The sequence below is a fragment of the Caretta caretta genome, chromosome 5 (assembly GCF_965140235.1).
Source record: "Caretta caretta isolate rCarCar2 chromosome 5, rCarCar1.hap1, whole genome shotgun sequence".
NCBI classification, from domain to species: Eukaryota; Metazoa; Chordata; order Testudines; family Cheloniidae; genus Caretta; species Caretta caretta.
Window position 1 is genome coordinate 89,076,983 of NC_134210.1, and position 26,470 is coordinate 89,103,452.

A 26,470-nucleotide genomic window follows, 5' to 3' on the forward strand; every position below is an offset into this window, starting at 1 on the left:
AGATCTCAACCATCACCCATGCTCACCTGAACCCCAAGGGATAGATACTGAGCACAGCTGACAAAGGTAGGTATGTGGAAAGATAGGGAGCAGAGTGGGCATAAAGCTAATACAATGGGGGGGGGAGAGAGGGAAAATTAAAAAAAAGAGGCCAAGAAACAGCCCCCAGCATAGGTTAGCATAGTTTAAAAGCTGCTTTAAATGGCTGAAAATCAAAAGGAGCTCTATATACTCCACTCAACCCCAACAACTCCTCTTTGTGACTTAGAAGAAATCCTCAGCTGCTCCTCAGCCAGTTTACACTGGCTTTGTGCTGCTGAGACAATGCAAAACAAACAGCTACAGGCAAGGCCAAGAATCTTGCCCCAGGAGCGAGAGATGGGCATGTTTAGAACTGTGTGGCTTTGTTCAGTTTTCATTCAGATCTGACACTTACTGTAGTTTTGTGCGTATAAATAATCAAAAAGATTTCCCAACCACAGTTCAGTGTAGTACAGCACAAATACTTACCAGGCCATTCTGCAAGGCTGCTGAATTGGCGGCACTTCCAGCACATGGCATATCACTGGGACCTGATGCCCCATGCATAGATGCAATTTTATTCTCATTCAGTTGTTTATTTAGCCAGGAAATTACTACAAGGAAAAAAATGCATGAAATGAACATTCAGCTCTACATAAAATGTAACAGATTTCTGATTTGTCTCATACTCTAATATACTTGCCTGTATTTTTGTAACTGAGTACTAAAGATAGGACAATGAATTAATGCCTTAACTTTTAGGATGATGCAAGCAAAGCCAATTGAGCTAATTTCAATATACTGTAAATGGAATTGCACTACTTATACAGCATATGTATTTTCAGAAAGCCAACAGTAATCAAAATACATTGGTCACAACATCTATCATATTGTATATTAAACATGCACACAAGTTATTTACAATATTAAGTGCTGAAGTCAGGTTGACTGAAAGAAGTTGTCAGGGTTCCCTCCCCACTCTGAACTCTAGGGTACAGATGTGGGGACCCACATGAAAGACCCTCTAAGCTTATTAACTAAGCTTATTTCTACCAGCTTAGTTAAAAACTTCCCCAAGGCACAAATCCTTCTTTGTCCTTGGATGGGTACTGCTGCCACCACCAAGTGAGTTAGACAAAGATTCAGGAGAAGGACCACTTGGAGTTCCTGTTTCCCTAAAATATCCCCCCAAATCCCTTCACCCCCTTTCCTGGGGAGGCTTGAGAATAATATACCAACCAAATATGTAAACCAGAAAAAAAACAGAACTTTATAATAAAGAAAAAAAAAAGTAAAAGAAGCACCTCTATAAAATCAGGATGGAAGGTAATTTTACAGGGTAATCAGATTTAACACAGAGAGGATTAGGCAAAACTTTTTTTTTTTGGTAACTTTAAAAACACAGGGATAAATCTCCCTCTTAGCACAGGCAAAATTCACAAGCTAAAAACAAAAGATAATCTAACGTACCTTGCCTTGTTTACTTACTCTTCTTGCAATACTGAGACTCATTTTAGGAGAAAGTTTTCTGACCTGACGCTTCTCTGCTTCCCCAGAGAACACACAGACAAAGAGCACACACAAAGTCTTCCCTCCCGCCGCCCCCACCCCCCCCATTCCAGATTTGAAAGTATCTTCTTTCCCCATTGGAAAAGTGCCAACCAGGTTATTTGAGCTTCTTAACCCCTTACAGGTAAGGAGGAATTCTAGGCTACCCTTTGCTGTATGATTATGACAGAAGTCAATTAGATGAAGTTCTAGGGATTATCACCACATATAATGGGGACGCAACTGAACCCAGTCCTGCAGTGCTGAGCACTGAGTGTGAGGTGGCAAGCACCTTCAACTCCCATTGAAGTCAATGTTCTTTGTTTCCTGATACATAGGTCTTGGACGGGGTTGGAGTGGCAGAGTTGTTATTCAGCTATCATTAATGTGACTTTGACATATCTATATGATTTTTAATTGTAATACTCTCGGTTTCCCCTCCCACACAGTTATATACTGTACTACAGTATAGTCTTACAATAAAGATTTTGTACCAGATTCTGATCTCCGTTACTCTACTGACTTCAGTGGGGTTAATCCATTTTTATAGTACTTTAACAAATTAGAATTTGACTCATGCCTCAATATGCACACAGAGAAATTACATACCCACCTTTTCCAATTCAAAGATCAAACTTTGCCCTTAAAATTGGTTTCAGCTCATAACAGACTGGAGAAGTAGCAAAACTAAAATGCCCATGGAATATAAAATGTTTTGAATGAAAACCTGTGCCTTATTAGATAGTTTACATGATCATTCTAAAGGGTGCTTTTACTCTCCTTACCATTCTCATTAGTTTTCAGCAGCTGTTTGCTTTCTTCCAATTTCTGAACAGTGATGTCCAGCTGCTCTTGCAACTTCAAGACCTGGGAAGAGAATGAATTTATAGTAAATAATTCATTAATCTGAGCAATCTAGTCTTCAAAAGAAACATAAGAGAAAAAACTGTTGCCAAATGAAGAAGAATTAGACCAACACCAATAACAATGTTTCTATTCCTATATTTTCTCCCATAACAATCATGATGATACTAAGAACACACGCTGACATTTACAGGATGGGGGCGGGGAGTTAGGTTATCACTTTCTTTTTTTTTTTTTAATTTGCTTTCTGCCTTCCAGGTGATTGTGGTAAAGCTTGCATACTGTACGTAAACATTAAATATTGGCATTGCTCTGTACTTTTCCATGCAACATATATACACAGACATGGTATGATCTTTACCTCTTCCTCTTTTTGTTGAAGAACCCATTTCACATTATTAAGCTCCAATCTCTCCTTTTGAAGGGTTTGCTCTTTTTCTCCTAATATTTTTTCCTGTTGCAGTGTCACTGCATTTTTTAACTTCATCTTCTCCATTAGTTTCTTCATCTCTCCCTGGAGCTTTTTGATAATTTCATTAGCCTACCCACACCCCAAAAAAAAAAAAAAAAAAGTTTGGGTGAACAACAAACTTGCCCCATAGATTAAATTTAGCAAATGCTCCTAAGTGTCTTACTTTCAGAAGTTCCTCAGAAATAGACTTCACAGTGGTTTCAAATTTTCCAATTTGAAGCTGTTTCATCTCCAGAGATTCTTCCAACTTTTTCTGAAAGATAGTTTTGTATTCATGACAGGACAATGTCAACACAGCCAAATGCTGAGATGTTGTTTAGTGGGGTTGGTGACTGCAAGACTCCAGGGATTAGTAATGGGAGAGAGTGTGCATTTTATTTCTAGGTCACCAATTGACATTAGTCCTGTTCAGTGGCAACCTTTGACAGCCTACGAAGGAGATCTGGTTAACATAGGTGCCACTTCTGTGGGTGGTACAGGGCTGGAGCACCAACGGAAAAAAATAGTGGATGCTTAGCACGCACCGGCAGGTGCCACGGATCAGCTCCTCCCCAACCCGTCCAGCACCTCCCACCCACTGAGGATCAGCTGTTCAGCAGCGGGCAGGAGGTGCGAGGGGGAAAGAGAGGGGCAGGGGCAGGAAGTGGTGTGGGGGTGGGGCCTTGGAAGAAGGGTTGGAGTGGGGGGCGGGGCCTGGAGTGGAGGGCAGGGTCGAGCACCACCCAGAAAAATCAAAAAGTCGGTGCCTCTGCTGGTTAAAAAATAAAAAAAGTCAGCTGAAGACTGTCCTGATGGACAATTCTCCACTAGTCTTCTCTCAGAAAGCACCATCTCAATCGTCATCCTTGCTGGCAGACACAGAAAGAGACCAGAGGCTGCACTTGCAAGGAAGACCTGGTGAAGAAGGCTCACTTTAGAGTAGATCTTCCATCTCAATGTTAAATGTACGCGAGCAGGGCAGCATGGGGAAACGTACACTGCTGCTGCCCAGTCTGTAAATAGGACTTCAGTTTCCAAGGCTATCAATTATTTCATGAGCACTGAATTCATTAATGTATTTTCGTTTTAAAAAATAAAATTAGACAAACAAATTTGACTGTAGCCATATTGCATTGTTTCAAATTTAAAGGAAACTCTGTTTAAAAAGAAATTAATTGGTGGGAGCCGGGGGGGGGGGGGGGGGGGGGGCGGGGAGTATTATATCTCTCTCTATATAGGTACACACATACACAGTGGCCTGGTCTACACTAGAGCATTAGGTCAACATAAGGCAGCTTACATTGACCTGTTTATGTCTGTGTACACACTACAGCCTTGCTCCCACTGATGTAAATGCCCTACTACATCAACATAACAATTCCACCTCCAGAGAGGTATAGGATTTATACTGGTGTAGTTAGGGTGATGAAGTGTCCCTGTAGACACTGCGTTACTTACATCTATTGGCTATCATTCTTGTCAATTTCATGGCTCCCGCCCGGGAACACACCATCCACTCTGGTCATCCTGGCCCATGCCTCCCCACAGGGAGCACAGCTTCACTCAGTGGGGCGCTCCATGCCCAGAGTCTGGGTCGGTGAGAGCCCGGCTGCCCCCCACGTCCCTGGCTCCCCACTCTGGGAGCACACAGCCATGAAGCCTGACGCAGCTGCCCCACTCCCAATGGGGAGCCAAGAAGCCCAGTGGGAAGCAGGAGCCAAGTAGAGAGGGGAGCAGGGAGCCAGGCTACCAGTGGGGATCTGCATCCAGAGCAGAGAGCCCTGGCTCTTAGCCCCCACATTCACCGACTTAAGAGGGGCAAAGCGTTCCTACTGAGGATGTGTACCACTGACAGAAGAAGGGCGGTGTGGACATGAACCACTTCAGTAATTACTGCGGTAGCTGTAAGTTGACCTAACATAGGTCAGCTTACATTTATAGTGTAGACATGCCAACATACACACCCTGACAAAATAAGACTTTTTTGGTTTTAAGCCATAATCCTCACATTAACACTACATCATTTCAAAACTGGTTTACTTTCCAAAGGAATATTTAAACAAATCTTCAAGATATGGATGTTTTACACCTCTAGGGAACATCTTTCAAGCAATGAGTTTCTATTGCCAACCTTGTGTTCTTGTGCACTTTCACAGACATCTGTGCTTCTTATTACTACTTGCTCTTTATCCTTCACTTCTTGTTCCAGGACTGCAATGCGTGTTCTTAGCTGGTTTAGTAGTTTCTCGTTTTCATGGCACTCTGTGTCAAGAGTTGAATTTTCTCTTGCAAGGGACAGAACTTCTTGTTTTGCCCTCTGATACTCCTATCAAATGAAGGTTCAGAGGAAAAATAGAAGAAAAACAGTAAGTCTTTACATTAAAGTGTTATGGAAAAATTTTAGGATGAGCAGCCACGCAGTTCTCTGTGAGGACTGGAGAGCTGTAGACGAAAAACTAATGAAAAATTATAATGAGTTTGGTCAGCTCTATCCAAGGGATTAGCCTTTAGACAGACTCATCTTCATTATATTTCTATTCTTCTCTAGCCAAAATTTTCCTCATAGGCTATTAGCTTCTCTGCAAATCACTCTGGTCCAGTTGGGAACCTCATAAAAACCTCCTTACACTTTTATGATAACTTATAATCCAAGTGTAAATGTTTCTGAGGCAAGGACAGTGTTTTCTTGTATGTTTGTACAGCACTTGGCATGCTTTGGTGCTAGCCAATTAATACCAATAATTAAAAAAGTTATGCAGATGCATTAAGAATAAAGATGTAAGAATAATTTAACAATCCTCACCTAACTATATGATTTTGTCTTTGAAACTGAACACCTGAGTATCAGTGCTTGAAGCAAATTACAGTTACTATAGTACAGTTATTATATTTGTCAGTGGAATTTGTGATCATATTTTTCACAATAATAGAACTCAAAATGTCTCTAGTAGATTCTTAAGCAAACCTTTACAAAAGCCCCATTTGGCCTTGCCTCAAAAGCAATACTACCTAGCCCTTGCAACACCTCTGTGTGAACAAGTGACAAATAACTGTAGAATTCTATTCACAAGACAAGGAAAGAAACAAAATATCACACCGGCAACATACCAATATTGCTACTGTGCTAATGGAGACCATAGACATAGAGTAGAGGTCAGAGAAAATTGCACACAGTTGACAGCAGGAAAACACAAACAAAACTGCACTGTGACTACACTTTATTCTCAAAAAGCCCAATCATTTTTCCATTATTCTTCTTTTATTATGGAGTAACCTGTTCATTTTATTCAGTTATGCAAATAGGGCGGGGGGAAGTTTGTCTGTACTGATTTCAGAATAATTCTCATCTATCTTGTCATATGCCTTTGGTTAGGCAACCTCCTTCTACATGCAAATGTTTGTGAAAAGAAAAAAAAATCAAATCCTCTTACTAACTGCAAACAAGTGTGTGCATGTCTCCCTTTCTGGTCAATTAAATTTTAATTGAGGTGGAATAATTGTACATATGGCATGTATAATAACTAAAGAGACAACATCTTGTTCAATTCACTGTAATGGAAGCCTACCACCACTGCTAATGGTATATAACTATAGTACTACATTAAAAGAATTAGATTAAATAGCAGGTAAAAAGGGGTGCCTCAAACAGTGTCATGGAGCGTGAAAGTTGGTAGGTCAGAGGGTGAGGCTGAATATCTTTGTCAATGAAGGAGGAGGATTTCAGCAGAGAGGAAGGAGAATTGTTATGTTCTTTGAATTAATGGGGCCCCATCATCTTCTCCATAGTGATCCCTCTTATCTTAAAGGGTTCCAGAGCTTAACAACAGTGATGGGTTTCTGATTGTGCATATCTTTACCTCCAATACAGCATGGAGCACTCCAAAGCTTGGATCATGCAAGACTAAATCAGGTCTTATGAGGTTGGGTTTTTTTAAACCACCACCACGGTCAAAAAATGCAAATTTTTTGCAGGAAAGGGTCAGAGTGAAAACCAGAGAAACCCACCTCAGCCAATAGCCCAGGCTTGGGAAGTAAGGGGCAGGAAAAGAGACAGATAGACCAACCTTCCTCAGAATAGCCAATGGCCTTGTGGGGAGGGCACTCATTTGGGATGTGGGACACCCAGGTTGAAGTCCTTGCTCTGGCTGGCTCAGAATACAGTTTTTCATCCCATGTCACTTCAAAATCAGACAGAGCAGGGACTTGAACCCAGGTCTCCCACCCTAACCACTAGGCTACTGGCTATTCTAAAGTAGGTCTCTATATCTCTCACTTTTTTTCCCCCTTCTCTGCTTCCCCCCCACCCCAAAAAAAGGGGGGAAGGTCCCAACTTTGTCCTGATGTGCAAAAGGAAAAAATTCTGAAGTTGTGAAAATTTTCACAAAACAGGAAACATTTCCTGCTCAACTCTACTCATGAGCTCTAGGGACTGGAGGGCCACAGCCTCTCCAGTGACACACTATTCTATTTTGTGCTGCTGTTCAGCAACAACGCAGCTGGTCTCCAAGTTCTACTCTCACGGCTGAGTGTAGAGTGGAAGGGGCAACACCTATGCCATTGAAACAACATCATAACCTTAGAGTACCATTGATTACCCAGATATCTTGGGCACACATTATCAGAACTGTAATGACTTTTCATTATAATTAGAAGATGATGGTATGATCCAAAACTCTGTTATTGTAATAAAGAATAGCAGATTTAGACAATCGAGGTTGTACCATGTATGGTTTAGTGATCGAGCATGTTTTAATAAAGATTTGCAATTTAGACTTGAATAGACCATACCTATGCAAAAAATAATTATTGCTGAATAGAGTCAAAAATATTGGCCAGGCCTTAAAACAGAATCCCAATGGTAGCTGTTGAGAAGGTGGTCACACAAGCAGGTTTCTCTCTATTTCTTCCCCATCCATTTCAAATAGAAGTTTCTAGAAACAATGCCAGAGAAATGGGGAAATAAAAATAATAAAGATAAAACCCAATTTTCCTGCTCCTGCCTATAACTCAAGACACAGTGTCAATCTGAGTATCTTGCCTCTCAATATGGCTGACCAGGACACTGCCACATTAGAGGTAACACTGCATGCACACACTGGATTCAGTATTGTTTCAGAAATTTGCTAGGCACTTTACAGAACAAATCCAGTGACTGATCCCTGCACAAGAGCTTATAATCTAATTTTAAATAGTAGCAGTATAGATTCTATTTAGATTTTTAAAATGTTTTTGCCAAGGACTATGAGGCATGAAAGAAGTTGATTAGTTTCCCCCACCCCCTCATGTCTTGTTTTTTTGCGGGGCACCCAAATAATTTGCCAGGTTATATCTGAAAGTTTTGTTGAGAAGAACTAAAATTAAACTTTACGTCAGCTGGAGACCATCTCTTTTTACATCAGGGTACCAGAGATCATGCTCAGGGAAATTCCCATTTGCAAAGTTAGCAGTGACACCATCAGGGTCTGCAAAGTCCACAAAACATTAATGCCTGTTCATTCCCTTCCACCAAAAAACATTAACTAACTCTTATCTGCCATGCTCACATCTTACTATACATCAATATGAATGAACTACACAATTTCAGTTTATCAACAACGTAACCATATGTCACTGAAACAGGATTGTCCTACTTTCAGGACCTTTCCCAATGTTCTTGTCCTGTGTTACAAGAACACCATGTTTTCTCTAGCTTTTTTGTAAATGTCAGCAAAACAGCCAGCTGACAGGCCATTGACCAGCTCAGCTGGTGACAGAAAGCAGGTTGGGGTGCGCTTCAGGAACTATCTCCTCTCTCACATGACACTGATGCAGCCCTGCTCTACATGAAGCCTTTCAAGAACTAACCCTCAAACCAACCCTCACCTCATGCAAACTCAGATCCACAGAGTCCGAAGCCATGGGCATTACTTTATTAGGTGAGCCTACAAGCTCATTTCTGTAGGGTAGAAATCCTTACCCCTCTCTCAACAAAAGATTTTTGTCTTCCCTTTGGTACCCCACCGAGGGGTTTTTGTCACTGAAGTATATGCTCTGGCCCACGGTTATTACCAAGTTAACAGGCAACATCTTCAGATTTATTACTATTATTATTATTATTATTGTTGAATGAGCACCTCATTCTCACTACCTTTCTCGCTGGCTAGTGAATGCCTCTGAACTATCCATTTATATACACACATGGCAAGCATGACTCCTACAGCATAAGACCCTATCTCTCCCCCATGCCTCAATAAAGGTGTTAGAGAAATAGCTTATATGGCAATGCAGAAATCTTTGAACATTTTTATTTCTTAAATGGGTTTTATCATGCTAAAGTAATTATTTTCTAAAATCTATCAAGATGAAGATTACAAAAGACAAGTTGATTGATTTATAACCCAGTTCCAAAAGAGAAAGATTACTGTACTGTCTGATTTGCAAGAATGATACAAGTCATAAATTGTTCAAGCTTAAATTTTCATCCTGCTGATCGATAGATTAATGTTGAGGAACCAACTGTTGGGAAAGAGCCCCAGCAATCAGCTGTTTTTATAGGATGCGTGTGTCAAGTTTTCCATAAACTGGTGACATCCCTAGACTTTCCCCTGGATAAGACTGTCAGCTTCCTCAAGGTGGTCTCATGTATCTGGCTTTCTGATATTTTTCAGGGGTCAGACAAGCAGTCTCTAAACCACTGAATATTTTTTAAATTGCTAATGTAAATGGGACTTTTCACAAAACTGATGCTAAACTAAGGATGATGTGTTGTAGCAGAATCAGTCCCAGGATATATGAGACACAAGATGGGCAAGGTAGTATTTTTTCTGGGACCAGCTTCTGTTGGTAAGAGAGATAAGCTTTCCAGTTTACACAGAGCTCTTTTTCAGGTCACCTGAAGAAGGGAGGAAAGGGTTAGCCAGTACATAACTGAATTTTAAGAAGAAAGTTTTAAAACTGGCACTGATGTTGTGTTTCAAACATTAGATAATAATTTGTTTTCTGTATTAAGACATTTAACCAACTCCAAATTACAGATTTGATTTACTTTAATAAAATTCTTCTACTTTGGATTATTAACAGACAGCCACCTTCCTAGGGTCCTCTTTAGAATTTATAAGAGCTGATTATTTTGGTATTAAATTTGATGATCGAACCCAAATTTAATAGTACTACTAAAGGTTTTGATTTGACCTATTTTTAGTTGAATATTAGTAAGAATATATTAAATCAAATCAAGAGAACATATCACCAAAGTTAAGTATTTTAATATATAAAAAAACAAACAGTCACATTTCTTTCAATAAGCATTGTGGGTCCAGAACCTAAAAGCCTGAATCCTCTCTCCCTAATTAGCCTTTGGTTCCCACAAATACTTTATCTCCCTCCCTCCTTAATTAAGAGTGATCTCTTCCTTAAATTAAGTTGTATTTAATGTGTGGGGTTAGATGGAAGCAATAGCACAGAAAGAGGAGTAAATGTTTAGGCAAATGGGTTTGATACAGGTATAGGGATGGGGCATTCTGAGGGCAATAGCCAGTTACCATGGAGAGGTTTGGATAATTGCTATATGGTTATTCAGAAACAGCTATACAATGCTTATGCAAATAGATTTTCCTGAGCCAGAGTGCAAGGATTTGCATAATAGAAATAAACATACAATTATGGTCAATAATTATGCAGCAGCTACATGTTTGGGTTGGAGGAAACATTTCAGTACAGACTTTATTTAGAGTCAGAACTACTTCTGTAGCAATTTTACATGCTTTATTTATTCTCTCCACCTACTTTGGAGCAGGCTGTAACAATATATTAAGGTTTGGATATTCAAAGGGTCTAAAATCCCAGTCTAAGTGTATCAAAATAAGGGGCCAGATCCTTAGCTGATGTGAACTGACTAAAGCTGATCTATGCTGATTTATATCTGACACAAAAAGACTTTTAAGTTTACTGGAATTCATTAAGTGAATCAATTTTTAAAGGCAAAAATGTTACCAGTAACACAATTTTAATTCCCCAGTAAGTATACCATTTATTATACTAGTTTTACTATACCTCTTCAAGTCCTGCAAGTTTGGATTTCAGCTCCCTTATTGAAGATTCAGACCTGTATTTTCTCTCTGTGAGATCCTTATTAACAGTTTCCAATTCAGATACCCTGGTTTCTAAGTGATGTACTTTTCTGTTGCAAGTTGCTTCCATCTCTTTCTTTTGCTGTTCATGCTGAAGGTGGTATTGTGCTTGAATCTTAAGCAGGAAGAGAAGGATATTAGTGAAGTCATGTATATATACAGCATACAGACAAACATCTAATTTTACATACAGATATGTTAATTTAAAATTCAATTAAATACAGTTAAAAAAAACGCACACCAGGCTCACAAGAGATACAGACAATATTAAAACTCAACATTTACACATTTCCCCTTCACTGTAGAGTTCAGGGAGTCTCTTTTTTAGAAGAAGCTATTAGATGAGGGCCTATTTACTTCAACGGATTGCCAAAAAGTACTTTTGCATATCTATGCTATAGATATGCAGTATTCTGGTGCTACTCTACCTGAGACAAATGGCTATATTTCTACTTACCTGCAGCACTTTCTCCTTTTCTGCTGTGATTTCTTGGGAGTACCTATCAGTCAGTGAAGTGGTCTGTGATGCCCATTCATTTTGCAGTTTATCCAGTTCCTTACTTTTTTCTGCCAAAGCCTGAAAATATCACATGCTGATTTCTGTTTGTATAGCAGGTATATTTTTTAAAAAAAGTCAATTTGGTATAGATTTAGCACCACACTTTCAGGGTTTGGTTTGCTTTGCTTTATTAAAAATAAAGGCTGCTTCCTACCTGCTCTGTTACGGTTAGCCTTTTCGAAAGTCTCTCTTCTGATCTGTGTAGCTTATCTTCCAAGATACTGTTTTCCATCTATTAAAAAACACCGAACCCCCCACAAAACTATAATATAATCATTAAGCAGCCCACACTAAAATTACAGATTTTTACTTTATAATAAGAACCTTTACCAATATGTAAAATGACCATATTATTACTATCAGTGGTGACAGTATACAGTAAATTAGGAAGTCTCCTTCCAAACCACTAGCAAAATTAAATATTATATATATATATATATTACAATAAAAGTGTAATGAAAAATATATACGTTATAGGATTGGGGAAGACAGGAATGGAGGAAAGAAATTTGCTCACAATAGCGTAATAGATTTGATTTAAAAAGGAAGATCTCTAAAGCACTTAAATATTTTTTTATTTTCCATGCAAATTTGCTGGTCTTATGTATTTATTTCTCTGTTTCTTCTAGAAAGAAAAGAATTATGCCTAACTTCAAACCCACTTGTTCATCATAGTTTGAAAGTCAGACTTAGCTGTTATTGGAGTCACACTCCATTTAAGAGATTTTAAAATAGCAGATGGGTGGGGGAAAACATCCTTATGAAGCAAAGAGCATATATACCACCTGTAAGGGACCTACTTGCACCAACCTAGATTTGAAGAGGAGGGAATTCTTTCCCATAGCACAAACTTCCCTTTTGCTACAAATTATCCTCATAGGGAGTTGAGGGAGATTCATTAGTTTAAGATCCAGAAAGAAATCTGGAACTAATTAGAGGTTTAACACATTCAGCATCTCTAGTTTTTCCCTCTCGTAGTATAGTTTTCAAACCAATGCAGTCTAATTATACTAGGCAGGCCTATTGAATGGAAACTTTCTAATGTTACTGCTTATTAATTTTCAAGCATATTTATACAAGAAGATAAAAACTTGCATCTATATACATCTAAGACATTGGGCCCAATTTTCCATCTAATTTAAACTGGTAAAAAAAACAAAGACAACTCTCTTGAAGTCACCTGAGTTACACCTAATAAGATGAGAATCAGGCTAACTGTTTATACATATGGTATATGCACAGCACCAGCTTAGCAATAAGAGCTAGCCATGTACTAATCATACGCTTTAAATATCCTTCTAATTTGGCGCTTGACCTTGGAATTGGATTTGCATGTGTGGACCATTACCCCCACTGGGAAACCCATTCAGGTCAATGGGGCTCTACATGGAAGGATGGACCTTCATGGATCATACCAAGGTTCAAGACTTATCTTGTTCTATCTGATCTACAAGGGCTTTAATTGATAGTACTTGTGTTAATTCTTAATAAAAGAAAGACTTAAAGCTAACCTTTAAATTTTTAATGCAGATGGCAAGATATTTCTTGATGTCACTGTCACTTCCTGCCAAAAGCTTTAGAGACAAGTGAGTGAGATGTTTGAATGGATTGGTTTCCACTACATTTAAACATGCAGGCATGCAGTCCAATGCTGGAGAAGATGTTACAAGTTGAATTAAAAACCTATAAACACACCAAGAAAAGGCAAGTATTAAAACCAACAGTCTCTTGAATCAAGAAGGTTACAGCCATTTAAACCTCACAGACTCCCTGGGCTTCTCCCACCATTATTTTATAGATACACTGAGACATCTGCGAATTCAATCAAGAGCCACCTCTTGACCAGCTCTCAACAGGGTGGCCACCAGAGTGGACAATCCACATCAATTCAGAAAATTGTTTGAACAACAAGGTTGACTGTCTAGAGACAGGCAGCTAAATTATGTTCAAATCTGGTCTTGAGAAAGCCATTTTTAAACTATGTTTTCAAATGAGTTTTAGACCCAGCTTTCTCCATTACAGACAGGCCCTAGATGTGCTGCACTAGTCAAGGAGCAAGAAGTACAAAATTGTTCTATCTGCATGAGAAACAGACTAAAGGAAAAAAGTGTTTGGTTTTTTTCTAAATTGAGTTAGCTAACATGATTTGATGCAACACTTAACATCTAGCATACACAGTTTAACACAATAATAGTGCTGGGTGCCATGTTGTAGCCCCTCAGGATTTGTCTTCACTAGGAAAAAAGGTCTGTTGCATGGTTACTAACACATGGTAACAAGGTAAAATTATAGTAAAAACAAGACAATTGTAGTTTTTACATATGCTAGCAGGTCAAGGTGAACCCTAGGTTCTCCCTTTGTGTTTACCTCAACCTGCTAACACACATGAAGACTAAAAACCTTTACGCCTCATCTACACCACACGGTTAACTCGAGGAAGCTAATGTATTTGAAAAGGCTAGGATAGATACTCCCCAAACATCTTTTCCAAGATACAATGCACAAGGGCACCATGAAAGATGGCACTCAGGATATGTCTGCACTGCAACTGGGAAATGTGATTATAGCATTAAAGTTAGCTCAAGTACCAAAAGCAGCAGCAGCCCAGGCAGTGGCTACTTGAGTACTCACCTATGGACATGGGCAGGCAGGACTCGCTAATGCGCCTGCCTGTGCTGCCACACCTTCACTGCTATTGTTGTTGAACTAGCTTTGATGCTACAATCACACCTCCTGATTGCAGTGGAGACATACCCACAGATGCTTATGCATGAAGCCGAGAACAGGTGATCAAGGATGTCAGGTAACACAAATTGAGACAAGCTCAGATAATAAGTAAGAGAGGGCAGAGTTATGTAGAACTTTGAAGATGGTAACAAGATGCTTTAATCTGATGCAGTAGTGAATGGGGAAAAAGTGGAAGGGTTGAAAGTGGGCAGTAATGTGATCAAAACAAGAGGCAATGAAAATGGCCTTTGCTGCAATATCTTGCAGGGAGCAGAAAGAGAAAATGTGGATTTCAGGGATACCAGAGAGGAAGTTGTTGCAGTAGGCAAAGTGACATACAGTGAGGGCCTGAATGGGAGATTTGTTTGACAGGATGGAAAGAGAAATCTTGGAAAAGCTGAGGAAGAAGTGGCAAGATTTAGATATGGCCTGGATGTGTGAGGCGATGTAGGAATCAAGTCAACATCCACATTGCAGGCCTGAATGATGGGGAGAATAGTGGTGTTGACAAGGAAAGAGAATTTTAGTTTTTAAATTACCAGTAGGACTGCAAAGTGGTCTTCCTCTACCATTTTTTCTTAGCAGAGTTAAGGAACTTTGCAAATACTAAACCACATGAACAGCTCCCCTAGCTACCCCCATCTCTGGCACTTGTAAAGGCATTACTCATCATCACTACGATATCCAAGCACCCATACAACCAACTGTGAGAGTTGCACTGAAATGCTCCCTCAGGTAAGGATTTGCATTTATTGAAAGCTCCTTTCTAATCCAAATTCTATCAAAATAATGAAACTGCCCTTACCGAGGCACTTGTTTGCCTTGTTCCAAAATGCATTGTTCTAACAAATCAATGAATTTCTGGGGAAAAGCTGAAAAATCTATAAGCAGTCCTTGTTGGCTCTTTAAACTGCGAAGGAAACAAAAGGATGGCAATGGTAAAGGATAACAGTCAAGGGAAAATAATCTTTATTCTTAAACATTATCAGCCTATAAAACAAATTAGCTTTTCTAAATGGGATCTGGGTGGTAGTGCTGTATTACTCAAACATCAATGTTTTTGTCATTAGCAGTTTCCCTTAGTTGGGCAGTTTTTCCTCTGTACTCTCTTATTAGGAGGTTTCAATTTCTTCCCTCCTATTAAAGTAGGATCTGGGTAGTAAATGAGACAGCCATATCTTTGAGAACACACACAAAGATAGTTACTACAAAACAGTTTAAGAGAAAAGAATCTTATTTCTTTTTTAATACCAACTCCCACCTATGTAAAAAAGCCACCAGACACGGACTTTAGTAAAGACAGCAATACTATATGCACCATAACTTCAGACACTATATGAACACAACCCAAAAGTTCACAAAATTAATTTTCAACAGCATAAACTAGAACTTTCAAAGAACCGAATTCATTCTGTTAGGCAGCATAACTAACACGGACAACTTTTTACTATGTTAACAGAAGTTTTACATTATTTATTAATACAATACTTTAAAGAAGGATCATCATCTCATTTCCTATACTTATACTCCTCTATGATACAAAGAAATCTTTCAGAACAGAATCTGCTTCCAAACTCAAGTGCTGACACCTACACCAGTAATTAAATTATATTAAAATGACAACACAATGCAGGGGGTATGTAAACTTCAAAGATTTTGTAGTAACAGTAAATGAAGTAAGAAACACAGAACACTGTACATATTTGTTCTTAAAACAACATTCACAGTTAATGATAGCAAGTTCCATTGTTTCTCAGAGAAAAGCAGCAAGATAGCAATTACCTCTGAAAATCTTCCTCTCCTATAGCAAGAGAATACAAGAATAATGGATCTGCATCATCTGTAATACGTACTGTAAGTTCCTGTCAAAGTTGGGGTAGAATTGTATTAACATTATTTGTTGAACATTAACAGTGTGCCTCTTGGCACCATAAAGTATACAGGAGACATGACACGTAAAAAGTTTACATTTACAAAAAAGACAAATGAACTACAATTAAGATACAAAGTACAAGGTGACTAAAGTGGTATTTTTAATCACACCTTTGGTTCAGACTTTTTTTATTTTGGTAAATAATAGCAGATCATTAGTGGTGACTCACATTGACAAGTGTAGTCAAGTTTATCTACAATGTGTATTTTAAATCATCAGAATAATATTTTGTATGATCCCTAAACTCATCACAGTACGCTTAAACAAGATTATATGGTTATACAGAGATTTACAAAAAAGCAACTCATAGAATCTCACAGCAACTCATAGAAACTTAAGCAATGCAAAAAGCCTGTGTCACTGCATCAAGGCAGTTTACATTCTATTTTAGCACACAAAAGATAGCAGACATACAAGAAAATCTTTTGATTCAGAACATACCTTCTTACGGATAGGACTGGATGATGTACAAGTTTCAACAGTTAGCCTTACATCAGCCCTCCTACAATATAAACAGAGAATCTCACACTCAACAAGAGACATTTCATGAAAAGGTCTACATTAACATCTGAACTCATGCTTTCTACAAATGTATTGTAACATGGTGTTAAAAAAACAAAACAAAAAGAAAAACGGTACTACAGTTCCATTCCTGCTAGGAATAAAATTATGTATGGCTGGACAACTTGATTAACGTTTGACTGAAGTTGCAAATGCCTAACCAGTCAATAGGTTCAGTAATCAAAACACCTACTCAATATTTAATGAAGACTGACGTCTCTCAGTGCACAAAGTTAAGCACATGCAATGAGTCTTCTCAGAATTGTTGCCCTATTTTCTACCATTGTTACCAGCACAACTTAATCCTCTGTTTTGTTTCTACCTACAGACACTCTTTCAGATCTAATACTTTTAGATTTCAGCATATTAGATTTCCGCAATATTAACTAACTGTTTCTTGTTTTCATTTTGGGTGTTTTAATACTGGCTAGTGTTGTAGTCATGACTCCATGGACTGAAGAGATTCTTCAACCATTACAACTTTTTCCTTAAGTTCAGAAATAAATGGAACAAAGTTTCAACTTTTTATCAATACTTTCTTCTAATGACTTAGTAGCCTATAAAACTACTTGGCATGAACTCTCAGAAGTTACATTTTTTATTTATTTTTTTTAAAATCTTCCTTAGCAATGAGTATTCACACTCTCAGAGGAATGGGGAGCCTCTACAGGAAAGGGTCTGCGCATTATCCAGCCACCAGAAACAGCAGTGGCAGATCTCTAGCAGACAAGACCTTAAATTCCCCAGGCCTTTCCATACTGTGGTTAGTTCACCTTGAGAGACACGATGAACACTAAACCATGAATAAAAACTACAGTACTAGCTACATCCTCTATTTTCAATGCTGAGAGCCAAATTTTCAGAAGAGCTCAGGACCTACTCAGGGGTCAGCTCCCATTTATGTACCTAAATACGTGCTAGAGTTTCAAAACAACTCAGCGTCAAATGTGGTGATAATTTCTGAAAATCTGGCCAGTTATTTTGATTCCTAAATGGGAGCTGAGCTCTTCTGAAAAATGCAATTTTAGCAATCAGTCTGCCCTAAATTAAAGCTAATTAAAAGCTAAAGTAAAATATTTTCCCTGTCTCAACTGTGTTATATCACTCCCATAAAATGTTATCAAGAATGCAATAGCATACTGGCAATTAGGAGCCAGGAGTACAAGATTTGAAAGGCTCCAGACTGGCGACATCAGTGGGGCCACCATGACAGATCATATTAATCCAAGTCAGACAGCGCTACAGGAGCGAATACAGTGAGTATAAAGGGATGCAGGCAAGATTGAACAGTTTAATTATTTTTAATAAAGTTTAAAAAAAATGGTACTGTTGTGACAGGAAATTTTATATAATTGGAGAATAAACATTTAATTATATCCTACATGAAATTATAGTATGGTAATTAGCATCTTGTGGTCCCCTGCCTTGCTACAACCGCACCATAAATTCCTCAAAGTGGCATATACTGATGGTTAAATTTCAGAACTAACAGTCTCAGCTTTGGACTTAAGAAGTCAGAATGTTCCAGTTATCCTGTGGAAGCAAAGCCTCAAGAATTCCTCCATTTCTTTAGACAAGGTGGTTCTACCGTTAGACAATATCATAGATTTCTCAGAAAGTTTTGTAAGCATGCTAAGTTGTATAAACATGTTGTATTTTACAGAATGTTTTGTACTCATGCCACACTTTATTGTGGAAACTTATTAGCAAGTAAACTGTACGTAATCTGTTTGTGTATGCAGAATCTGTCAGAAGTATTGTCAAAAATAAGCAGTGTGCTAGAAGCAGCTTGTTATCTTCTAGGGATAATTGTTACAGAGGTCTGTGTGAACTTCAAAATATGTAGAAAACTAGATAAGAAAAGGGATGAAAGGTTTGTGGTAATACAGTAAAATCACTCTCTGTTGTAAACAAGTGAGGCAGAACTATGAGCAAAATTGAGCTAATAGTTTTGGAACAGTGAAGATATAAACTGCATGCCTGTTCTCCAGATTGGGTAAAGTATTAACCCTTTCTGTATAGTGCTGATCTATCTATCTGATTGAGAGTCATCAGAATTGAACCCATCAACACTGCTAAGGATCCTGTGGAATTTAGAATCGCTGAAGGACCAAATACATGAAGCCTAGACATGCAAGAGGAAATGGGAGGTGATGCATTTACAAGGTGGTGTTTTGCACTTGTGATGGAGAAATTTCACCTTTGTCTCAGGAAATATGGCAGATTACTAATTCCCCTGAAGTCTACATGAGGCCTAAAGGGTATGTTTATGCTTAAAACACGGCAATGGCGTGGCTCCCATCAGTGTAGATAATCCACCTCCTCGAGAAGCAATAGCTAGGTTGACGGAAGAAATCTTCCATCGACCTAGCACCGTCTATGCCAGGGGTTAGGTTGGTATAGCTGTGTATTCCATGGCTGTAGATTTTTTCACCCCCTTGAGAATCGTACCTATATCAATGTAAATTCCTAGTGTAGATCTGGTCTCAGAGACATGAGGAGTCCACAACACATTTAGAATACTTGTAGCTCCTTGTGAGCACAAAAGGAGTCATATACCAGTAAGTATAAGTGTATTAAACCAAGTTACGAGAAGAGGAGAGGATAGTCATGCTGGAGGGAAGGTACAGTACTTGAGCAACAGAGTAAAAGCCCATCAGAACTTTTCAGAGGTTTTCAAAGTCCATCACATCATTTGCACACTAGATAAATACAAAATACCTGTGGGGCAATGCACATCTGATTTTCTCAAACTCCCTTATCTCAGAAATTACTTCTGATTTTCCCAAATTTAGCTAAAAAAAAGTACACACATATGCCAGGTACAGATTTGAAATTGAAAGACCATTTCATAGAGGGGGACCTATTTTAGACATAAACAGAAGGCGGTCTACAATCTTAAATGTGAATAGTCTCTTTCAATTAGTCCCTATAATGCCATGGTATATACATTGGAGCTCCCCCTACTGCCCTTGTCCATGAGTATTCTGTGTTAGGCTATGCTAGAAGCACTCTTGCGATCAGTCATATGCTCCTCGCTCAGCCCAAGTCCTTGAGGCAGGGCTACAGTGATGAAATGGTGATAAGTGTCATGGAAGTGCTGCTCTCAGATAAGCAGGTTATAGGGCTACAATGGAATCCCTTTTGGCAAGAGCAATTTTCAAGTCTTGCATACATGTAAGCCACTGCTACAGTAAAATACAATGGAGCTCTCTTACCCTTAAAGATGCCTCCTGTCATAAATATAAAGGGAATGGTAAACACCTTTAAATCCCTCCTGCCAGAGGAAAAACCCTTTCACCTCTAAAGGGTTAAGAAGCTAGGATAACCTCGCTGGCACCTGACCAAAATGACCAATGAGGAGACAAGATACTTTCAAAAGCTGGAGGGAGGGAGAAACAAAGAGTCTGTCTGTGTGATGCTTTTGCCGGGGACAGAACAGGAATGGAGTCTTAGAACTTAGTAAGTAGTCTAGCTAGATATGCGTTAGATTATGATTTCTTTAAATGGCTGAGAAATTAAGCGGTGCTGAATAGAATGGATATTCCTGTCTGTGTGTCTTTTTGTAACTTAAGGTTTTGCCTAGAGGAATTCTCTATGTTTTGAATCTAATTACCCTGTAAGGTATTTACCATCCTGATTTTACAGAGATGATTCTTTTTTACCGTTTCTTCTATTAAAATTCTTCTTGTAAGAACTGAATGCTTTTTTCATTGTTCTTAAGATCAAAGGGTTTGGGTCTGTGGTCACCTATGCAAATTGGTGAGGATTTTTATGAAACCTTCCCCAGGAAGCGGGGTGCAAGGGTTGGGAGGATTTTGGGGGGAAAAAGATGTTTCCAAACGGGCTCTTTCCTAATAAAATAAACCCGCTCAAACGTTTGGTGGTGGCAGTGGAAGTCCAAGGGCAAAAGGTAAAATAGTTTGTACCCTGGGGAAGTTTTAACCTAAGCTGGTAAAAGTAAGCTTTGGAGGTTTTCATGCAGGTCCCCACATCTGTACCCTAGAGTTCAGAGTGGGAAAGGAACCTTGACACCTCCCACCCCTGTTTCAGGGTTGAGACATGTTGGTAGGGCAGTATGGGGAAGTTTGTATTGCTGCTGCCCAGTATTTGTTTTGTTAATTAAATAAAAGAATTTAGTGTCCAAAATTTAGTTAATTTCGAACTAAATCCACTAAAATTAAAGAAAAAATGGTATCCCATGACAAAAACATTTGAAGTGACAATTAGCACAGCTGACTTGGGGGAATTTGAATATGTGCTTCTTTACTTATACAGTATTTAGAAGTCAAAAGTTATAATTACTGTGTCCTATAGTGTTTGAGGGGTCATCATTCAGATGGTTAGTACATCTCGAGTTAGCAGATGCTGGGTTTGTTAACCTACAGCTTGAGCATCGACACATATCTGTAACCCCAGATTAAGAACTGTTGAACCCTGAGTCCCAACCTGGGATTCTAGAGTTGTAGCCAGACAGCCAGCCCCCCCCCCCCCCCCCCTCAGACCAGCATTGCTGGAAACACAGGAGGAAGCAGGAACAGGGCACTTAACATATATTCCAGCACAGCCTTTGAAGCACAGGTGTGCTGCTACAATGTGCCTCTGGGAACAGATACGACGATTAAGCTCACAGCAGGCAGAGGCCCTGTGACAGACATGGCTCTTAGCCCCTACTAAGTAGCGTGATGCACACACACCAACATCCTAGGTGGGAAAATATTTACCCTGATAAAAGAAATGTCCAGTAGTCGAAACTTATTGTTTCTCTCCCTTGCAAGTGTAAACTACTCTTGCAAAAGCTGGCGTCACCCCGACAGACCAGCCTCAATTTGGCATAAGAAAGGAGAAAGAGAATAAAGGAGTACAGAGGTATAAGTAGGGGACCTACAGCACCATGATTTTTGAGTGCTTTTCACTATCTATCTGCTGGTCAGATAAGTGACAGCCTCCCAAGGCTTCTGCAACTAAGAGGGTCCCTACGCCTTGTCCCTTATTCGTCTTTCCGCGGAATTGAGTGACCGATCCTGGCTTGGCACCGCTGGAATCGAGAGATGCAAGGAGGGTAAGAAGCACCCACACCTGATCTCCTATCTTTAGTGTACACATATTTTGAAATAGAGCTCTATACTTTGTTTTCTTTCTTTGGGATTGTGGCTTCAGTTTTGTAACTTGTTTGTGTGTGTGTGTAACATCTCTACATTTAAATAAGTAGGCACTAGCAATTTTGTAACCACATGATTAGAATCTAGCTTAATAAATTTTGGTAACCATTTATGCATAAGCCTGACTTGTTTTCTCTGGTTTACTGTAAAGCAGCCATCACAATTAAAGAACCTCAGCCGTTTTGGCTCTAAAGCCTGGCCATTAGGTGAGAGTACTAAGAGCCTAGCGTTGAGTTGTGCCGCCTCCACGGGGCAAACTCTTGGGGCACCTGTCAGTCAATCCTGGCTGCCCGCTGCGAAGGAGCTCTGAGCTCTAGCAGTTAAAGTCACGGGTGTGGAGAGGCTCTTAGTGCTGCCATTGGGGCACCTGTCAGTCAGTATTGACTGCCCGCTGCGAAGGAGCTCTGAGCTCTAGCAGTTAAAGTCACGGGTGGTTAGGACCTTGGGGCATCCGTCAGCCTAGCCCGGGCTGCCCGCCGCGAAGGGACAGTGCGTCCTAGCGGTTAAAGTCACGGATGGTATAAACGGGCATAGCTGGCACCTCACCAAACATCCTTGGCCGTCGGCTAACAAGAGTCTACACTACATTATGTGAGACTGAGTCCAACCACCCGTATCCCAAACTTCCTATTGCCCTCCCAAAATGTGGCCACTCTAGTCCTTCGTTCGTGGTGCAGCGTGGGAAAATTTTACTGTCCACAAACTAGAGTGTCCTGAGAACAGTCAGCCCATGGGATCATGGAATACTTTTGGTGCACTCCCAGAGCAAAAGCCCAGTGCAGATGAATCTACACTGCAAAGCAATAGAGCTGTGTATGATATTTTCTTACAGTGCTAGCCGACTGAAAGCTATAACATCCAAGGATATGTCTACACTGCAATAAAACACCCACGGCTGGTTCATGTCAGCTGACTCAGGATTGCAGGGCTCCAGCTATGGGGCTATGAAATTGCAGTGTAGATGGGGGCTATGAAATTGCAGTGTACCCCAAGGGAGCCCGAACACGTACACTGCAATTTTATAGCCCCCCCCCCAGCCTGAACCCCGTTACCTTGCGTCAGCTACACGGGCCAGCCATGGTTTTATTGCAGTGTAGACATACCCAAGTGTACCACCTTCCCTAGTAATCTTTCTAGGCTCTTACTGCCCTGCTAGCGCTCCTCATGAGACTGTTTCTCTCATGTATAGGGCTCCAAACATTTATCATACACCTTCTGAGTCCAGGATGATAGCAAAGATGATGTTTCAGTGGGGTCCTGAACTTCCCACCAGAGCACTTTTCCTGAATTCATGGGAGGGGAGCAGAGACTGTGCTAAACTTGCCATCCAAGTGCTTGATCTGAGTCATGCACTGCAGGCAAGAGCAGTGCAAACTTTCTCACCCAGCAATAGTATGATGCACTTCAATCCAGTCCTGAAACATTCCTACAAGATGCATCATGACACAGCTACAGCAACAATCTGGTTGCAGCATTACCTTACCACATCATTCTGTCTAAATCAGTGATATTATTAAAGAAATCCTGAAGTTTGTAAGACAATACTGCAGTTGGTTAATACAAAACAACGTAGGATAGTCAGGAAAACAACTATCAGAGGAGACAAGAGGAATGTCATGCCTAGAGTAAGATTTTTACATTTCTCATTTTCTCCTTCCAACTCTTCTAGGCTGCTCTTTGGCAGTCTGCAAGTCATGCTGATTAATGTGGTGGGTTTGTAATACGTGCAAATGGAGACTAGGAAGAATCTAAGATAATTGACACTTGTGCCTTAAGATGTGATTTCAGTCCAGGTCCACCCCACCATGTAGGAACATTTACTCAGTTCTCCCATGCTAGGTCAGCACATGGAATAACTAAATCCTGAGAGACCCAGAGTTGGTAACTCAGAAGGTGACACTCCTCCATCTGACTTAATACTGAACCAGCACCCAACATGGTCCTAGGGGGCATTGGGTCCTGCAGACGCCATCCTTTAGATGAAATTTAAAGAACTTGGCCATATGTGGAAAATAAGGTTCCATAACACCTTTGAGGGGATCTTGCAAAGAAACCTTCAAGAGCTCAGTATAGAAAGCAAAAAGCTCCATTGCTATCTAGTTTGCAGCAAGAAGCACATTTGATGGGAAAATATCTGAAACAGAACAATATATACTGGGCTTAAGGCAATACTGATGGTCCCAGTGCAGAAGAAATTGAGGAGCAAAGTGTAAATGATGGAAGTCCTATTATTAAGTCATTAGCAGATTTACCTGATAATAAGGAATGGAAATGTGAGGAAAGCGATGGAGAATCATGCAGTTTTCCTAGCAGCATAAAGGAGACTCATGATAAAGAAGAATGTGGAAAGGAGAGCAGAGACAAAGAAAAATCTGGTTTACATGACGAAAACCAACAGAGAAGAATCAGCCTTGCACGATGTCAAAAACAGTGAAAAAAAATTCCATGCCACAAATCAGTACATCAGATCCTGCTTTATGGCTGGTGATCCTAAGCTCTGCTGATATTGTTTGCACAATTTTGAACTAACTTCAAATTTCTGACCTCAACTGTGCTTTGGCACCATAGGCGCCAATTTCTGCTGGCGCCAGTGGGTGCTTGACCCCCTCTGCCCTGGCCCAACTCCACCCCTGCCCTGTCTGCCCCCATTCCAACTCCTTCCCCAAATCTCCGCCCTGGCCCTGCCTCCTCCCCTGAGCACACCGCATTCCCGCTCCTTCCCCCTCCCTCCCGAAGCTTGTTACGCCATGAAACAGCTATTTTGCGGCGGCAAGCACTGGGAGGAGAAGCAGGGACACGGCGCGTTCAGGGGAGGAGGCGGAGGTAAGCTGAGGCACAGGGGCAGGGAGGGGAGCTTGGCTCTGCACCCACGGATTTTTCCCCGTGGGTGCTCCAGCCCTGGAGCACCCACAGAGTCTGTGCCTATGTTTGGCACGATACCCTGTTCCAAGTAAATGTTGTAACCAAGGCATTACAAACTCAGTCGATGGACATCGTGACTGCTACTGCTTTTGATGAGATGCTGCCTTGATTTCATTGTGGCTTGTAGAGACAACAGATCTGAAGATCCATCGCTGCTGCCAAAGAAATGGCAGAAAACTTAGAAGTTGAGCCTGTCTTCAAGGAAACTCATATTCACTGGAAGAGGAGATAGTTTGTTTACAAGGGCAGGGATGAAGTGATGGGAAGCTTGGAAGACAAATTAAAGACGGAGATTTTTTGCCTGCTCATTGACCCTGCTTGAGTGTCCATTGAAGAAAGGTTCAGACAAAGGGAGGGGGAGAAGTTTGTGTTTCCTAAAGCCCCCCCAGTCAGTAGTTAGATGAAAATGTTAACTTTTATTTAAAAAAAAAAAAAGTTTCTAGTCCTCCTGGTTGTGGGGAAGACTTGAAAATGGGACTCCCCCACAGGCTCAAAAAACACAAAAAGCAAGATAAAAAGAATGCAAAAGTTACCATTTAAGAACAAAATCATTTTTAACCCAAACTCATGAGTCCTGAATGTGTACAGTTGACAGCTCTGAACTATTCCATGTGTTTGTTACAAGGCTTTAAGGCGTCAATATCTTGTGCAAATATATTTATAAAGCTAGGGGGTTATTAGAAGAGGAAGGCAGGAGAGTTTTTTAATACTACAAATAAAGTGTTCTGAGTTTGTCAGCTTGGGTGAGGCTGGGGCTAGTGACCCCAATTAGCAATATTGCCTGTCCCAATATTTCTGAGGACAAAATGCGAGAGGCTTGGGGCAGGTTTCCAACGAAGGTCCATGAGCCTGTACTCCTAAACCCCTTGGGTGCTTTGGAAAGCCTTCTCTGGGCTGTGACTGAGCGCACACAAATCCCTTTGCCAGCGCTCACACCCTGCTCTGCGCACCACAAAGCGGGAAAACAAGTTCGGGGGGGCCGAGCGAGGCGGGCCCAGGCTGCCGCTGCGGCCCACTGCACGGAGACAGCACGGGCGAGCGTGGGCAGCTCATTGCCCCGGCTCGCCCGGGAGCCGCCCGTTCCCGCACTTCCTCCACACCCCTTCTTTGCACCTGGCTTCCCTTTGCAGGCTCTGCCGAGCCCCCCTCGCGCCCAGGCGGCGGCGGCAAACAACGACCCTAGGGCCCCGCTCTGCCAGGGGGGCAGCCGGACTCGCCCCCGGAGCGGCACTCACCTCTCCTCGCAGCCCGCGCAGCTGATCACCGCGGACACCCCCTTACAGAAGAGCCGCTCTGCCATGCTGCCGGGAGCCCGCGCGTCCCCGCGCCCCTACCTAGCCCTAGCGCCGGGCGCATTAGCGGCCTGCCCGCACCTGCGGCAGCGCGGGGATTTCCCCCAGCCGCCGCGCCCTGCTGTGCTCGCTTCCCCCTCCCGCCCGCCGGGCGCCTCCCCGGGGCTTTGGCGCCGGCTTCCCGCCGCTGGGGAGAGCGCGCCGGGCGGAGCCACGGAAGGGGGGACGCACCCCCGCTGCTCAACCCCTGGGCGCTGGGGCTGCCTAAGGCCGCGGGAGCCCTTGCGGTGCCCGGTGCGTTGTTAATCCCTGTATCCGCCTG

General features: G+C 41.0%; 1 protein-coding gene across 5 annotated transcripts in view; it reads right to left on the bottom strand.

Annotated features, from left to right (window-relative positions):
* The window catches only part of LOC125637054 (spindle assembly abnormal protein 6 homolog), a 40,407-nt gene extending 13,937 nt beyond the window's left edge, over nucleotides 1-26,470 (bottom strand). For 3 of the 5 annotated variants that reach the window (XM_048851098.2, XM_048851095.2, XM_048851097.2), the window contains exons 1-13: nucleotides 26,092-26,470; nucleotides 16,653-16,713; nucleotides 16,061-16,140; nucleotides 15,084-15,188; nucleotides 13,063-13,234; nucleotides 11,706-11,783; nucleotides 11,450-11,569; nucleotides 10,916-11,107; nucleotides 5,016-5,210; nucleotides 3,069-3,158; nucleotides 2,795-2,974; nucleotides 2,355-2,436; nucleotides 511-635 (exon numbers count right to left, since the gene is read on the bottom strand). In XM_048851098.2, the coding sequence (XP_048707055.1) occupies nucleotides 511-635; nucleotides 2,355-2,436; nucleotides 2,795-2,974; nucleotides 3,069-3,158; nucleotides 5,016-5,210; nucleotides 10,916-11,107; nucleotides 11,450-11,569; nucleotides 11,706-11,783; nucleotides 13,063-13,234; nucleotides 15,084-15,188; nucleotides 16,061-16,140; nucleotides 16,653-16,713; nucleotides 26,092-26,156 (1,545 nt within the window). In that variant the 5' untranslated portion in view covers nucleotides 26,157-26,470. The remainder of the gene's footprint in view (nucleotides 1-510; nucleotides 636-2,354; nucleotides 2,437-2,794; nucleotides 2,975-3,068; nucleotides 3,159-5,015; nucleotides 5,211-10,915; nucleotides 11,108-11,449; nucleotides 11,570-11,705; nucleotides 11,784-13,062; nucleotides 13,235-15,083; nucleotides 15,189-16,060; nucleotides 16,141-16,652; nucleotides 16,714-26,091) is intronic. The other 2 variants (XM_048851101.2, XM_048851100.2) reach the window with 1 other exon arrangement.